Here is a 17,581-nt window from a genome sequence, read left to right on the forward strand (position 1 = left end):
CAAGGGAAACTCAATAAGCCTATCAACTGATATTTCAGCAGAAACTTTGTAGGCCAGAAGGGAGTGGCACGATATATTCAGAGTGCTGGAAAAAAAAAAAAAAAAAAAAAAAAAAAAAACCTGCAGCCAAGAATACTCTATACAGCAAAGCTGTATATACTCTATATAGCAAAGCTATTATTCAGAATAGAAGGAGAGATAAAGAGTTTCTCAGATAAACAGAAGTTAAAGGAATTCATCACCACTAAACTAGCCCTACAAGAAAAGTTAAAGGGGACTCTTTGAGTGGAAAGGAAAGTCCATAAGGAGGAGTAAAAAAAGTAGGAAACATAAAAGCAATAAAATTAAGTATATCTATAAAATTAGTCAAGAGATTCATAAAATAAAAAGATACAAAGTTTGACACACGTAACTAAAAGGTGAAAGGAGGAGTAAAGAATGGGCTCAAATTTAAGCAACCATCAACTTAATATAGACTGCTATATGCAAAAGATGTTATATACAAACCTAATGGGAATGACAAATCAAAACCAGGAACAGATATGCAAAAAATAAAGAAAGGAATCCAAGTATATAACTAAAGAAGACCAGCAAACCATGAGAGAAGAGAACAAGGAACAGAGAAGAACTATAAAAACAACCATAAAACGGTTAACTAAATGGCAATATGTACATACCTATCAATAATTACTTTGAATGTAAATAGACTAAATGCTCCAATCAAAAGACACAGGGTGATGGAATGGATAAAAAGCAAGACCCTGGGAATGCAAGCTGTTGCGGCCACTCTGGAAAACAGTATGGAGGTTTCTCAAAAAACTAAAACTAGAACTACCCTACGACCCAGCAATTGCACTACTAGGCATTTATCACAGGATACAGGTGTACTGTTTTGAAGGGACACATGCACCCCCATGTTTATAGCAGCACTATCAACAATAGCCAAAGTATGGAAAGAGCCCAAATGTCCATCAATGGATGAATGGAGAAAGAAGATGTGTATGTGTGTGTGCGTGTGTGTGTGTGTGTGTATAGAATATATATAGAATATATATATACACACATACACGTACACACGCACACACACACAATGGAATATTACTTGGCAATCAAAAAGAATGAAATCTTGCCATTTGCAGTACGTGGATGGAACTGGAGGGTATTATGCTAACTGAAATTAGAGAAAGACAAAATCATATGACTTCACTCATATGAGGACTTTAAGAGACAAAACAGATGAACATAAGGGAAGGGAAGCAAAAATAATATAAAAACAGGGAGGGGGACAAAACAGAAGAGACTCATAAATATGGAAAACAAACTGAGGGTTACGGGAGGGGTTGTGGGAGGGGGGATGGGGTAAATGGGTAAGGGGCACTAAGGAATCTACTCCTGAAATCATTGTTGCACTGCATGCTAACTAATTTGGATGTAAATTTTAAAAAATAAAAAATAAAATTAAAAAAATAATAAATCTTAAAAAAAAACAAGACCCATCCACATGTTGCATACAAGAGACTTCAGACCTAAAGACACATGCAACTTGAAAGTGAAAGGATGGAAAAGCATTTAAAATGCAAATGGAAGTGAAAAAAAAGCCAAGGTAGACAAAATAAATTTTAAAACAAAGAGTGGGGGCGCCTGGGTGGCGCAGTCGGTTAAGCGTCCGACTTCAGCCAGGTCACGATCTCGCGGTCCGTGAGTTCGAGCCCCGCGTCGGGCTCTGGGCTGATGGCTCAGAGCCTGGAGCCTGTTTCCGATTCTGTGTCTCCCTCTCTCTCTGCCCCTCCCCCGTTCATGCTCTGTCTCTCTCTGTCCCAAAAATAAATAAACGTTGAAAAAAAAATTAAAAAAAAAAACAAAACAAAGAGTGTAATAAGAGACAAAGTCACTGTATATAAAGAGTACAATCCGACAAGAAGATACAACAATTGTAAATAGTTATGCATCCAACATGGAAGCACCCAAATACATAAAGCAGCCAGTAACAAACATGAAGGAACTAATCGATTGTAATACCATAATAGTAGGTGACTTTACACCTCACTTACATGAATGAATAGATCATCCAAACAGAAAATAAATAAGGAAACTGGCTCTGAATGATATATTGGACCAGATGTATCTAACAGGTATATTCAGAAAATCCATCCTAAAACATCAGAATACACATTCTTTTCAAGTGCATATGGAAAATTCTCCAGAAGAGATCACATATTAGGCCAAAAACCAAATTTCAACAAATTAAAAAAGACTGAAGTCATACCTTGCATCTTTTCTGACCACAGCAGTGTAAAACTAGAAAGTAACCACAAGAAAATAATCTGGAAAGAGCACCAATACATGGAAGATAAATAACATTTAACTAAACAATGGATGGGTCAACCAAGAATCAAAGAGGAAATTAAAAAAAAAATACATAGCAACAAATGAAAATGAAAACACAGTGTTCCAAAATCTTTGGGATACAGCAAAGCTTTTATAAGTTTATAGCAATATAGGCCTAACTCAAGAAGCATGCAAACATCTCAAATAACCTAACCTTACACCTAAAGGAGCTAGAAAAAGAACAAAGGAAAGAAATAATAAAGATTAGAGCAGAAATAAAATAGAAACTAAAAAAACCAATAGAACAGATCAATGAAACCAGGAGCTGGTTCTTCGAAAAGATTACAAAATTGATACCCTTTTAGCCAGATTCATGAGAGAGAGATAAGTGAAACAAAATCAGAAATGATAGAGGAGAAATAACTATTGATACTACAGAAATCCAAAGGATTATGAGAGAATATTATGAAAAACTGCCTGAAAATTGGACAACCTGGAAGAAATGGATAAATTCCTAGACATACAACCTTCCAAAACTGAATTAGGAAGAAATAGAAAATTTGAACAGTGATTGCGAGCAATGCAATTGAATCACTCATCAAAAAACTCCCAACAAGCAAAAGTCCAGGACCAGATGGCTTCACAAGTAAATACTATCAAACATTTTACAGGAGAGTTAATACCTATTCTTGTCAAACTATTCTAAAAAATAGAAGAGGAAGAAAGGCTTCCAAATTCATTCTATGAGGCCAGCATTACCTTGATACCAAAACCAGATTAAGACACCACAAAATAGAAAGCTACAGGCCAGTATTTCTGATGCACATAGATGTAAAAATCCTCAACAAAAATATTAGCAAACCAAATCCAACTATACACTTAAAAAAAAATCACCAAGATCAAGTGGGATTTACTCCTGGGATGTGAGGCTGGTTTAATATTCACAAACCAATCAACTTGATATATAACATCAATAAAAGGATAAAAACCATAAAATCATTTCAGTAGGTAGAGAAAAAACATTTGGCAAAATACAACATTCATTCATGATAAAAACCCTCAATAAAGTAGGTTTAAAGGGAACATACATCAACATAATAAAGGCCATATATGAAAAACCAACAGCTAACATCATACTCGGTCAAGAACAGAACAAGGATGTCCATTCTCACCACTTTTCTATAGCATAGTACTAGAAGTCCTAGCCATAGCAATAAGACAACAAAAAGAACTAAAAGGCATCCAAATTGGTAAAGAAGAAGTAAAACGTTCACTATTTTCAGATGACAAGATCCTATTATACAGAAAGCCTTGAGGACGCCACCAATATCTAGAATTGATAAATGAATTCAGTAAGTTTGCAATATACAAAATCACTATACAGAAATCTGTTGCATTTCTATACACTAATAATGAAGCAGCAGAAAGAGAAATTAAAAATATAATCCCTTTTACAATTGTACCAAAAATAAAATACCTGGGAATAAACTTAATCAAGGAGGCGAAAGACTATACTCTGAAAACTATAAAAAGCTTATGAAAGAAATAGACGATGGCACAAAGCAACGGAAGGATATTCTATGCTTATGGATTGGAAGAATAAATATCATTAAAATGTCCATACTACTCAAAGCAATCTATAGATTTAATGCAATCCCTATCAAAATACCAACAGCACTTTTCATAGAACTTGAACAATCCTAAAATTGGTATGGAACCACAAAAGACCCCAAAGAGCCAAGCAGTCTTGAAAAAGAAGAACAAACATGGAGATATCACAATCCCAAATTTCAAGATATAATACAAAGCTGTAGTAATCAAAACAGTGCAGTACTGGCACAGAAATAGACACATAGATCAACAGACTGGAATAGAAAGAAACCCAGAAATAAAACCATGGTTATATGGTCAATTAATCTTTGACAAAGAAAACAAAACTATGCAATGAGAAAAAGTCTCTTCAACAAATTATGCTGGAAAAACTGGACAGCTATATGCAAAAGAATGAAAATGGACCACTTTCTTACACCATATACAAAAATAAACTCAAAATGGATTAAGGACCTAAATGTAAGACCTGAAACCATAAAAATCCCAGAAGAGAGCACAGACAGTAATTTCTCTGACATCGGCTATAGAAACGTTTTTCTAGATAGGTCTCCTGAGGCAAGGGAAACAAAAGCAAAAATAAACTGTTGGGACTACATCAAAATAAAAAAGCTTCTGCACAACAGCAAAGGAAACAACAAAACTAAAAGGCAACCTAGTGAATGGAAGAAAATATTTGCAAATTAACCCTCATAAAGGGTTAATACCCAAAATATATAAAGAACTTATAAAACTCAATTCCTGCTAAAACAAACAACAACAACAACAACAACAACAACAACAACAACAAATCCTCAACGTCCAAAAAAACAAATAATCCAGTTAAAAATGGGCAGGGGCACCTGAGTGGCTCAGTCAGTTAAGCATCTGACTTTGGGTCAGGTCATGATCTCTCAGTCTATGAGTACGAGCCCCACATCAGGGTCTGTGCTGACAGCTCAAAGCCTGGAGCTGCTTTGGATTCTGTTTCCTTTTCCCTCTGCCCCTCCCCAACTCGTGCTCGCTCTCTCTCTCTCTCTCTCTCAAAAATAAACAAACATTTAAAAAAAATGTTTAAAAATGGGCAGGAGACATGAACAGGCATTTTCCTAAAAAAGACACACAGATGGCCAACAGACACATGAACAGATGCTCATCATCACTCAACATTAGAGAAATGCAAATCAAAACAACAAGGAGATAACACGTCACACCTGTAAGAATAGCTAAAATCAAAAACACAAGAAACAACAGGTGTTGATGAGGATGTGGAGAAAAAGGAACACTCTTACACTGTTGGTGGGAATGTAAACTGGTGCAGTCACTCTGGACAATAGTGCGGACGTTCCTCAAAAAGTTAAAAATAGAACTATGACATGATCCAGCAATGACACTACTGGGTATTTCTCCAAAGAGTACAAAAACACTAATTCAAAGGGATACATGCACCCTGTGTTTACAGCAGCATTATTTACAATAGCCAAGATACGGAAGCAGCTCATGTATCAACTGATGAGTGGATAAAGAAGAGGTGGCATGTACATACAATTGAACACTATTCAACCATAAAAGAGAATGAAACCTTGCCATTTGCAATGACATGGATGGAGTATAATGCTAAGCAATATAAGTTAGCCAGGAAAGATGAATACCATATGACTGGCCAGAGAAAAATAACATATAAATACCATATGATTTCACACATGTGGAATTTATGAAACAGAGAGAGAGACAGAGGCAGAGAGAGAGAGAGAGAGAGAGAGAGAGGCAGGGAGAGAGAGAGACAGAAAGACAAACCAAGCAACAGACTCTTAACCATAGAGAACAGACTGATGGTTACCAGAGGAGGGGATGAGGTGATGGGGATTAAGAAGTAAGAAGTGCACTTGTTGTGATGAGCACCAAGTGATTAAAATAAAAACTTAAAAAAAATGCAATTCAAAAACAGGAAAAATTCAATCATATTGTTTTGGAATGAATACACAGGTGGTAAAACTTAATACAAAGACGACGAAATGATTATCATAATGGATGATCTTCCAATGAGAAGGAAAGGATTATAATCTAGAAGGGTACACAGTCGTTTCTGAGGTGCTAATTATGTTCTATTTCTTGTGTGTTATACTTCACACTAAAAACAAAAAACAGAAAAAAAAACCAACAAAAAAAAACAGGATGGTAAGGATAAACACCACTCCAGGGGTGCCTGGGTGGTTCTGTTGGTTAAGAGTCCGACTCTTGATTTTGGCTCAGGTCATGGTTTCATGAGTTTGAGCCCCATGTGGAGCTCTGTGCTGACAATGCAGAGCCTGCTTGAGATTCTCCCCATCTCTTGGCCCTTCAGCCACTTGCACTCTCTCTCTCAAAATAAATAAATGAGAAAAACACCATTATGTTGACTGGTTCATAAGAATAAACCTTAAAGGGAGGTTCAGGCTGCCAGGCAATCATAGTTCATTGCCCTGGTCCATCTGCCCACTTACTCTCCCAGAATATTTCATACCTTTCTGCTTTAAGCCTCCAGTATCTCCTCTCCCATCATCATCTACAGTCGATGACTGAAAATGGAAGAAAACTTCCAGACTTACCACCATCCATACCCATGTCCCAGGATTTTGCACCCACATATTTCCACCTTCCCTTAGCTCAACTCTCCATGTTACCATGTAAGGCCAGTCCACCGACTTGTGCACCAGCGCCCATTCCTCCTGCTCAAAGACGGTATTATAGCAGTTCTCCCATCGGTCACCTGTTATCATCAATTTCCTTCAGCAAATGTGCTATTTCTTAACCCGACTTCTCCACCAGCTAGCTGCTACCCCATTTCCTTGCTTCTGTTTGTGGTTAAATTTCTTGAAAAAATTGTCTGCAGTTACTGTCTCTGATCCTTTTCCTTCCATTCTGTCCTAAACCCATCACAACTGGTTTTTTGGCTTGTCAAAACTGCTCACCAAAGATAATCAATAACTTCTGAAGGTCAGCTGTCGGCTCTCATCTTACTTACCTATCAGGAGTATTTGACACAGGTTATCACTCCTTGCTCTTTGATGGACTTGCATCTCTTCAGTTTCCAGTAAACCACTCTCTTCTGATGTCCCCCCGACATAACTGTTCACTCCTGTTCTGTCTCTACTGCCTATTCTTCTTTCTTACTTAATGTTGGAATGCCCCAGTATGTCTTTGGTATTCTTCTGTCCACCTATACTTATTCTCTTAGTACTGTCACCCAGACTCATGATTTAAATACATCTTTATACAATACTTACAGTTCAGATCCCTCTCAAACTCCAGACTCATTTATAACATCTACTAGACATCTGAAATTCCATATATCCAAAACGAATTTCCTCAATTTTCACTAAGAACTTGCTCCACCATTCATTAACCATTCTTATTTCTGTTTAGGGCAATGCCATTCTTCCTGTTGCTGACACCAAAAATCTGGCATCATCCATGGTTTTTCTCCCCACATCTAGTCCACTAATAAATCCACTGTATTCAATCTTCCAGATATATCCAGAATTTAAGATTTCTTCACCTCTTCCACTGCTACCACTTAATCCAACCCACATTCATATCTCACTTGGATTACTGTAATGGCCTTTTATCTGGTCTCTCTGCATATAACCCTTATCCCTCTATACCCTGTTCTTAACATAGCAGCAGAAAGACCCTTTTAATATTTAACTGACATATTACCTTTCCTCTGCTTAAAATCCTATACTCCTCTTATTCTGATGAAAAACAAACTATGCATGCCCAGGACAGTATCAACTTTTTAAACTTTTTTTCTGGGTTTAGGAAACACACGAATAAGCACAAAATGGAGCTTAAAAAAAGTGATCCCCAAAGCCAGTCCTCAAACTACTTCTGGCCTATGAATAACTTCTACTTTAATCCACACTGAATGATGACAGTGCAGTACATTTTTATAAATGTCTCTATTTATTCCTCTTAACATGTGGTTTTTCCTTTTTTAATTAAATTTTATATTTTTCATAAAATAATGGTTATTATAAACGGAAGGTTTTAAAAACACTTTATTACTTGGAAAATAAAATTTTGGCAGAACTAAATTTTAATGCCTTCACCGTTTCTCCTCTCTATGCATTTTCTCTGCTGAATTAAAAAACAGAACACTTTTACTGGTATATAGAATTGAAGAGTCTGGGGACTACTAGCCAAAAGGATTTAACAAGCATGTACCTGCACTAAAAGCTCACTAAAGCATAAGCAGTAGAAATTACATTGGCTAGATTATTAGACACACACCCCTCCCCAGCTCTGTCAGTACTGGTTGTGTGGCATTAAAGTTTTTTGCCTCTCTGACCCTCTGTTTCCTCAACCATAATGCCCATTAAAGTACCCAGTTCACAGGAATATGAAAATCAAATCAAACAATATATTTAAAATACATTGACATATAATAGCTACATGTGTGTTTAGTTAATGCAACAGTATTAACTATGTGTTTAGTTAATGCAATGTTAATACAGTGGGTGGTATATGGTAGGAGAGAGAGTGGACCCAGTGTCAAGGAGAGTAGACCATCCTAATGCACAGAAGTATTTTATCCACTTAGGTTCAGAAATGCCGGCACATGATGACAAGAAGAAGCATTCTGGTCAAGTTTCACTACTGTTCATAAATTCTCTGCAGACCGTTTGCCCCTCTCTTGCCTTCACCAGAGTACCCCACAGCAAAAGACCACCTCCCACATCCGCTCACTGTTAACGGAGTATTAGGCACAGGGTATGGCAAAGATACAGAAGGTAGTTCTAGAGTAAGGTCAGAATGTATTCTTAAATAAACTAACGGTGATTATTTAGAAAATAAAAATATCCACTTACCTTTCTTGAATTTATGCACGGGGAGTTTCTTAAGTTGATCTTTACGAAGTCTGTTTCTTCTAGCTCTATGTCTATCCTGGACAAATTTTGTGATCTAAAAATAAAAGAAAAAAAAAGAAATCAGATATTAAACATGCAAATAGAAAATGGCTATTAAAATAATAGACATGTTTTAAGTGTCTGGATAGCTCCTGCAAATCAAATTCAGTTTACTTACACCCTAATCGTATTATTATTAATTGAAGCACTAATTAAAGCACTAATTACACAGGTGATTAGTTACCCCAAAAATTATGCTTTTGAATTTTTATTCATTGACCCAAATTATCTTTACTTACTTTAACAGAAACATTATAAATAACATAAAACTAGTTTTGTTTTGCAAATAGAAATGGTAGACCATAGATTACAAAGATTCCACTGGACCAAGAAGAAGGCAGAGTTGAAATTCCTGTCAATTATAAACTAATAAAATTTTCAAACATACATTTATTAGTCACCACACTCTCAGTTGTAGCAGCAAACTGAATAGAAGTACTACCTAACACCTGTACTATGAATATTCAGAAGTATTCAGATAAAATCTATAAGACACTTCAACTGTAAGTTACTATGCTTGAAAAAATGAAAAGTAGTCCACAGGGGCAGAGCCAAATGCCAAAATTATATCCATGAAAAGAAAATTTTGATCAATTTGGCTATATCAATATGAAGGACTTCTGTCCTCAGAAGACACTATTAAAAAATAAAAGACAAGACACAGACTGAGAGAAAATAGTTGCAAATTGCATATCTGATAAGGAATTGTATCCAGAATTTATAAAGAACTCAAAACACAATAACAACAACAAAAAAAATAAGCAACCCAATAGACAAAATAAAGGGCAAAATATGTAAATAAACACTTCACCACAGAAGATACAACCATGGTAAATAAGCACTGGAAGAGATACTCAATTCAACATAATTAGTTCAAATCACAAATACCACTATATAGAATAGAATGGCTAAAATTAAAAAGACTGACTATATCGAGTGTTGGCAAGGAGGTGGAGTTACTGGCACTGTGATACACTACTGGTACAACCACTCTGGATGCTGATGATTTCTTATAAATTTAAACACACAATTATCCTATACTCAATTACCCCACTCATACTTACAGAAATAAAAGTACACGTCTGTATAACAACTTGTACACAAATGTCCATGTCAGATTTATTTGTAATATCCAAAACCCAGAAACGACCCAAATGCCTATCGATGGGTAAATGGATTAAAAAAACAAAAACAAAAACAAAACCTGTGATATATTCATACAATCAAATACAACTGGGTTAAAAAAAAAAAAAAAGAATAAATATACTCAAAAACTATATTAACCTCAAAATAATTGTTCTGAGAGAAAGAAGGCAGACACAAAAGAGGACATAATATACAATTCCATGTGTAGAAAACTGAAGAAAATACAAACTAATCTATAGTGACCAAAAGCAGACCTGTAGTTGTCTAGGGATCGGGCGAGGAGGGGGCGGTGGGGGAGGATGAGGACATGACCCGTGAGAGGCAGGGATTATCAAGGAGCATGAGGAAATTTTTTGAGCTGACTGATATTTCAACAGTGATTGTGGTAGTGGTTTCACAGGTGTGTGTGTCAAAACTTACCAAACTGTACAATTTAAATATGTGCAGTTTGTCATGTGTTAATTATACCTCAATAAATGCTTTTTAAAAATTCAATAGTAACCACTAGAAGAACACTATAATCTAAGCTTTTAAACCAGTAGGAGAAAGTGGAGTCATCCAAATCTTCAAAGAAGAAGAAACAAACTAAAAGTAAACAATAGAAATTATTCCAAATGTATGTGTAATTGCAAAAATGTAAGTGGATTAAATTCACCAGGTTTTTTTTTTTTTTTCTGAAGAGTGTATCATATTGGATAAGGAAAAAAATCCAACTATATGCTACTTACAAGACACAAGATTAAAATTAATGACACATTAATAAAAATATAAAGGTAAAAAATAAAGGAATAAAGGTATGCCATGAAAATATTAAGCAAAAGAAAGCTGATGTATCAAGTAAAATAGAATTTAAGACAAAAATCATTAGGAGGTAACATGACAATACAAAAAAACAACACTTCATCTAAAAAGGACAAAATTATAGGAGAAATACCCAAATTCCAAGTTCAGTAATTTATAGCTAAAGCAGAGAAAAAATTTAAAGACTACAGACCTATGCTGCCTGATATAGTAGCCACTAGGTACATGTAGCTACTGAACACTCAATATATGGCTAGTCTCATTTGAGATTTGCTGTAAAATTATAAAATATACACCAGATTGTAAATACTTAGAACAAAAAGAATGTAAAACATATTTCATAATTACTTATATTAATTGAATACTGAAATACATTTTAGATTTAGTATTTAATCTCACCTTTTTCTTTTTATCTTTTTTTTTCTCTAAGTTTACTGATTTATTTTGAGAGAGAGAAAGTACACGAGTGGGTGAGGGGCAGAGACAGAGAAGGGGGGAGAAAGAATCCCAGGCAGGCTCCACACTCCGCACAGAACCCGCCCACATGGGGCTTTATCTCATGACTATGAGATCATGACCTGAGTATATCTCGAGAGTTGGACCCTCAGTCGACTGAGCAACCACGTGCCCCTCTTTTTATCTTTTTCATTTGACTACCAGAAAATTTTAAATTACAATAAATTTGGGTTCACAGTATTGTTCTATTGCCTAGCACTGTTTTAGAAAACAGAAAAGTACCAAACAAACATAGAGAATTGTGATGACTGCACAAATTCTATGAATATACTAAAAACCACTGAATTAGACACTTTAGGTGTGTCAATTTTATGTTATGTGAATTCTATGTCAAAATGGTTTTTAAAATAAAAAAAATACACAAAACAAATGCGAAAGCTCAAACTAATGTACATATATAGAACTTTGAACTCCACAATTCTTTTCACATACATGGGGAGTGTTCACAAAATATGGCCACAAAGCAGGTCTTTGGAAATAACCAAAGAATCTATAACATACAATGTCTTCTGACCACAATAAAATTGAATTAGAAATCAATAGAAAAAAAGAAGATACAGAAAAATATGTATGCTCTTTGGAAATGTAAAACTTTATTAAAATAGTTTATAAGTCTCAGAAGAAATCATAATGGACATTTGAGTTTCTGAGGGGGCCTTAAAATTAGCATGCCTCTTTGCCACCTGGATTCTAAATAACTTGAGAAATAAGATCATGAACTAGCAAATAGATGCAGGTGGAGTACCTAATGCAGTGGAGAAAGAATTAGAACTTTTTACTGAACCACAGAATGAGACTGCCTTACCCAGCCAGGTACAGACAAAACTTCTCTGGAATGGAACAGGCCTTCCCTTCACTCACCCCCAGAATTGCAGAACTAGTCCTGGAGAAGCTGGAAATAGGTTAATCCCAAGAGAAAGGTGGAGCTGAGCGACGCATGCGCTAGGTTTATTCTTCCCAAATACACCACACACATAAGATACTTCATCTCCCCTAAGACAAATGAGTGAGAGGGTAAGGAAGAGCTAGGAATTAGAGTAACTTGAGTTCTCCCTTCACATGAATGGAAACATCAAGAGTGCTAAAGAAATATTCTATATAACAACAAAAAATATTTTTAAATGTAAACCAAATTGAAATAATATTCCTTATCAAATGCTAGGAATTGAGGCTAACATCACTGTTAAACAGAAATTTATAATCTAAATGCATTTAAATCTAAATCTGGAAAGAAAAAAACTAATAAGCATTCAGCTGAACAAGCTAGAAAAAGAAAAGCAATATATCCAAACAAAACAGAAGAAAAATGATGCTAAGAGCAGAAATTCATGAGAGACATAAAACAGTGAAGACTTTAGAATATAATTTGCAGTGGAATCGAAGCTGCTTTACATCGGAGATTTTTTACCAATTTTAAGTACAGTGATGGATCTTCAGATCATAGAGCATTGCCTAATTCATCATAGATGTGAAATGAATATTTGTTTAGTGAAAGGAAAAAGAAAACCGTCAAGGTCTACTTCTTTGAAAGACAAAACAGATAAATTAATAACACTGTGAAAAGGCACGGGCAGATATGAATAAAGAGAACTCATTTCACATACAGTAGAAATTCTGAAAGAAAGAAAGAAAGAAAGAAAAAGAAAGAAAGAAAGAAAGAAAGAAAGAAAGAAAGAAAGAAAGAAAGAAAGAAAGGAAGGAAGGAAAAGGAAGGAAGGAAGGAAGGAAGGAAGGAAGGAAGGAAGGAAGGAAGGAAGGAAGAAATGCTCTTTAAATTGTTATGTGAAGGGTGCCTGCGTGGCTCAGTCAGCTAAGCGTCTGACTTCAGCTCAGGTCATGATCTCATGGTTTGAACCCCACATTGGGCTCTGCACTGTCAGTGCTTGGGATTCTCTCTCCCTCTTTCTCTCTGCCTGTCCCCCCACTTGCACTCTCTCTCTTTCTCTCAAGATAAATAAACTTAAAATATAGTTATGTGAATATATAAATATTAATCACCTGATCCCCCCTATACTTGAAAACAGATAAAATAGACAATTTCTTAGAAATATAATTTCGTAAGAAAAAGTAGACAACCATCTGAATGCCCAGGTAACTATGAACACAGTCAGCAGGTCTAGATGATTTTGTAAACAACCTTCACCAAAAAGTAATACATAACCCCAACTTTATCAAAAACTATGTTAGAAAACAGAAAATAAGGGTAATTAGTTTTATGGGGCTAGTTTGATCTAGTCTAGTTATTTATTTGTAACTGATTAGTGGACCCATGCAGTTCAAACCCATGTTACTCAAGGGTCAACTATATGGTAAAATACACATAACGCTAAATTTACTCTGAACCATTTTTAAGTGTATACCTGGGTGGCACTAACTACATTCACATTACTGTGCTACCATCACCACCATCCATCCATAAAACTCTTTTCATCTTGCAAAACTGAAACTCTGTGCCCATTAAACAATAATTCCCCACCTTCCCCCTCTCCACAGGTCCTGGCAACTACCATTCTACTTTGTGTCTCTGAATCTGACTACTCTAGGTATCATATATAAAGAGAATCATACACTATTTGTACTTTTGTAACTGTTTCATTTAGCAAGTCTTATTTCATTTAGCTTATTTCATTTCATTTATTTCATTTAGCATGTCTTTTTTCAAATTTTTTTTAATGTTTATTTTTGAGAGAGAGAGAGAGAGAGTGAGACAGAGAGTGAGCAGGCGGAGGGGCAGAGAGAGAGGGAGACACAGAATCTGAAGCAGGCTTGAGACTCTGAGCTGTCAGCACAGAGCCTAATGTGGGGCTTGAACCCATGAAACATGAGATCATGACCTGAGCCGACGTGGGACGCTTGACTGACTGAGACACCCAGGTACCCCTCATTTAGCATGTCTTTAAGGTTCACCCATACTGTACCTGTGCCAGAACTGCCTTCCTTTCTAAGGCTAACATTCCATTGTATGTCTATACCACATTTTGTTTCTCTATTCATCCATCGATGGACAATTTGGTTGCTTCCACCTTTCAGTATTGCAAATAATGCAGCTATGAACATAAGAGCACAAATATCTGTACAACTGTTTTCAATTCTTTTGGGTATATACCCAAAGTGGAATTGCTGGATATGATAACTCATTGTTTAATTTTTTGAGGAACTGTCATACTGTTTTTTATAGTGGCTGTTCCATGTGCTTATGGGATTGTCTGGTTTTGATGTTAAGATCATTCTAGCTCCATAATTCCAAAGCTTTCCCTTACCTGGACATTCAGAATGCTAATATTTTATTTAGGATTTTTTGCATCTATGTACAAATGTAGAACTGATCCATATTAGAAATCTGAGTAATCCAAAATGAAAGACAAAACTTACACATCATAATCAAATAAAGTGTATTCCAAATACAAGATTTTTATAATGTACAAAATAAATTAATGTGATCCACCATAAAAACAGACTAAAAGAGAAAAAAAACCCAATGATCATTACAACAGATAAAAGACATAATTCTGCGCCCATTCATCATTAAATAAGGAAAAAGAAAAGTTTGATTTCTTTATTTCTAAGCCTTATATGGCTTTTTTCTCTTGATTTATCAGAAAATTCGGCATAATGTTAAATAAGAAGTGCAACAACAGGCATCCTTTTTTGTCGTTTCTGACTTTCAAGGGATGTCTTTTTTTTAACGTTTATTTTTGAGAGAGAAAGAGAGAGAGCACAAGAAGGGAGAGACACTCTTTGAGAGAGAGAGAGGGAGACACAGAATCCAAAGCAGGCTCCAGGCTCCGACACGTCAGCACAGAGCCCGACAGAGGGCTTGAACCAACAAACTGTGAGATCATGGCCTGAGCCGAAGCTGGATGCCCAGAAACCCCTCAAGGGAAATCTTCTAATAAATTAACCATTTAATGATGTCCATTTTTCAGTTTTTAGTTAATAATCTTTATCAGCTTAAGAGTATTCACATCTACTGCTACTCTGCCTACATTTTTTGTATGTTGTTCTTTCTATTATTCCTTGCTCTATACTGAAAGCCCAAGAGAAAGAACAAATTCAAATTACCGTAGAATTCAGCAAGTTTGTAGATACAAGATTGATACATAAAAACAATGTCCACTGTCCAACTTTCGGTTTCTAAATACAACTCTTCAATAAAAGAAACCAGGGCTCCTTGGAGAAACATCTAATTCTAGGGCTGGGGCAAAAAAAATGTAAGAAGAGCCTGAAGCTTCTTATAGTACCAAATACAAAAGAAGTGCTTAGAAAAACAAAAAGATGGATCAAATCAAAGGGACACATGACCTAGTCTGACAGAGCTCCTCATGGCCAAAGCTCAAAATTTAAACAACATAAATAATGTGGTATTGGATTCTAACCCAAAGAATAAAATAAATATATAGGAGTATGTAACCAATATAAATAAATGATTGAATAAATAAATAAATGCCAAGAAGAGACAAATCTTTCTTACAAAAGAATTCCAAGAAATATGATATACGTGGCAGATACTCTCTCCTACTCCTCACTTCAGATCTTAATGCCTGCCCCTCCCCACCTATAGGATGGGTTATACTCAGTGCCTCACTTCCAAAGTAAGAACAGAATAGAAAAAGAGAAAAATATTAACTGTGCAGTGGAGAAATCTGGCTTAATCAAGGGATGAATGTTAATACCATTAGTTATGTTATGCAGATATCATGTACCCCCTGGCAGTTCATCTCTGTTTTTAAAAACCTACCCCCCACTCCTCAAAAAACCCATAACCCAGTCTAATCATAAGAAAAACTGCTATCAGATGAGGGACATCCTACAGGATACCTGGCCAACACTCCCTAAGACTAAGGTTATTAGAAACACGGAGAGACTAACTGAGAGACAGTCACAGAACAGAGGAGGCTGGGAAGACATGCTAACTGTGTGGTGCCCTGTTTTGGATCTTGGAACAGAAAGTGAGCATTAAAGGAAAAAATAGTGAAATCTATACAAAGTCTAGAGTTTAGTTACTAGTAAGGTACCAACGTCACTTTCTTAGTGACAAATGAACCACAGTAACATAAAATGTTAACAATGGGAGAAACTAGAAGAGGAATGTACAAGAATATTCTTCTTTGCGATTTTTGTGTAAATCTTAACATTCCAAAATTAAAAGTTTATTTAAAAAAAATCAATAATATTCTTATATCCTAATAATAACCATTTAGAAAATGCAATTTCAAAAGTCAAACAAAAGACATGCAAAATGTTTACAGAAAAAAATGATTAAACTGGTGGATATAAAAGTTCTAAACAAATGAGAAATACCACAGCATCACAGAAAGACTGAACATTTCAAAGATGGCATTTAATCTCTAAGTTAAACTATAATGCCCATATAAATAACAAACTCATTGGACATTAATATAAATATTATTTATAAAAAAATTAAAAAGTGAGTATACTGGGGTTATTTTATGTCATTGCAATTCTCTTTAGTATCTATCTTAATACAGTGGTTTTATCTGCTTCTGCCTTCAATTTGTTTTGATATCACAAACCACGTAGTTTCTAGAAACTTCCGCCTTAAACCGTGAAGGAATGAGAGTGACAAAGGCAAATAATATCTTAATATTATCATGAAAATAATTTTGACCTCACAGACCCATTAAGAGTCCTGGGAGCATACTTTGGTAACCACTGTTTTGGAGAAGTAATGTGTCATTGCCCTTACCCTCAAGCCCTCATACCATTCTTTATTTACATTTTAATATGAAAAATTTCAAAAATGGAGAAGAGTTGAAAGAATTTTATAATACCCATATATCCATTACCTAGATTCTATAACTGACTTTGAACTGCACTTTGTATCACCTATCTATCCAACCATCTATGTACCCATCAATACACCTCTTTTTCTAGTTTTTTTTTTTTTTTACAGTGTACTTCAAAGTAAGTTGCAGACAATCAGTATATGTCCCCCCAAATACTTTAGCATATAAATCATTGCTCAGAGTTTAGTATTTTTTTCCCCTTAGGTAAAATTTATATACAATGAAATGCACAAAATGTAAGTGATATGTATGCAACCTAAACCTCTCTCAAGATACAGAACATGACTTACCCTGAAAAGTTCCCTCATACCCTTGTCAGTAAATCCCTCACCCTTCTCTAGCCCCCCCAGAAGCAATCACTGCTCTGATTTTCCCTGCCCCCAGATTATCTTCACCTTTTCCAGACCCAATCATATAAATGGATTCATACGATAGGTACTCGTTTAT

The 17,581-nt window shown here is 35.4% G+C and overlaps 1 protein-coding gene and 1 long non-coding RNA gene across 6 annotated transcripts in view; both read right to left on the minus strand.

Annotated features, from left to right (window-relative positions):
• Positions 1 to 17,581, minus strand: part of RNF13 (ring finger protein 13) — a 157,044-nt gene that overhangs the window by 31,421 nt on the left and 108,042 nt on the right. For all 5 annotated transcript variants that reach the window (XM_015072516.3, XM_027061610.2, XM_027061609.2 and 2 more), the window contains one exon: positions 8,766 to 8,859. In XM_015072516.3, coding sequence (XP_014928002.1) covers positions 8,766 to 8,859 — 94 coding nt within the window. The remainder of the gene's footprint in view (positions 1 to 8,765; positions 8,860 to 17,581) is intronic.
• Positions 5,689 to 8,759, minus strand: LOC128315278 (uncharacterized). Its single transcript, XR_008297938.1, has 2 exons — positions 8,410 to 8,759; positions 5,689 to 8,379 (listed from the first exon to the last, which is right to left on the minus strand). It is a non-coding gene; the product is annotated as an uncharacterized LOC128315278 (long non-coding RNA).

The sequence above is a fragment of the Acinonyx jubatus genome, chromosome C2 (assembly GCF_027475565.1).
Source record: "Acinonyx jubatus isolate Ajub_Pintada_27869175 chromosome C2, VMU_Ajub_asm_v1.0, whole genome shotgun sequence".
In the NCBI taxonomy this organism is placed as follows: Eukaryota; Metazoa; Chordata; class Mammalia; order Carnivora; family Felidae; genus Acinonyx; species Acinonyx jubatus.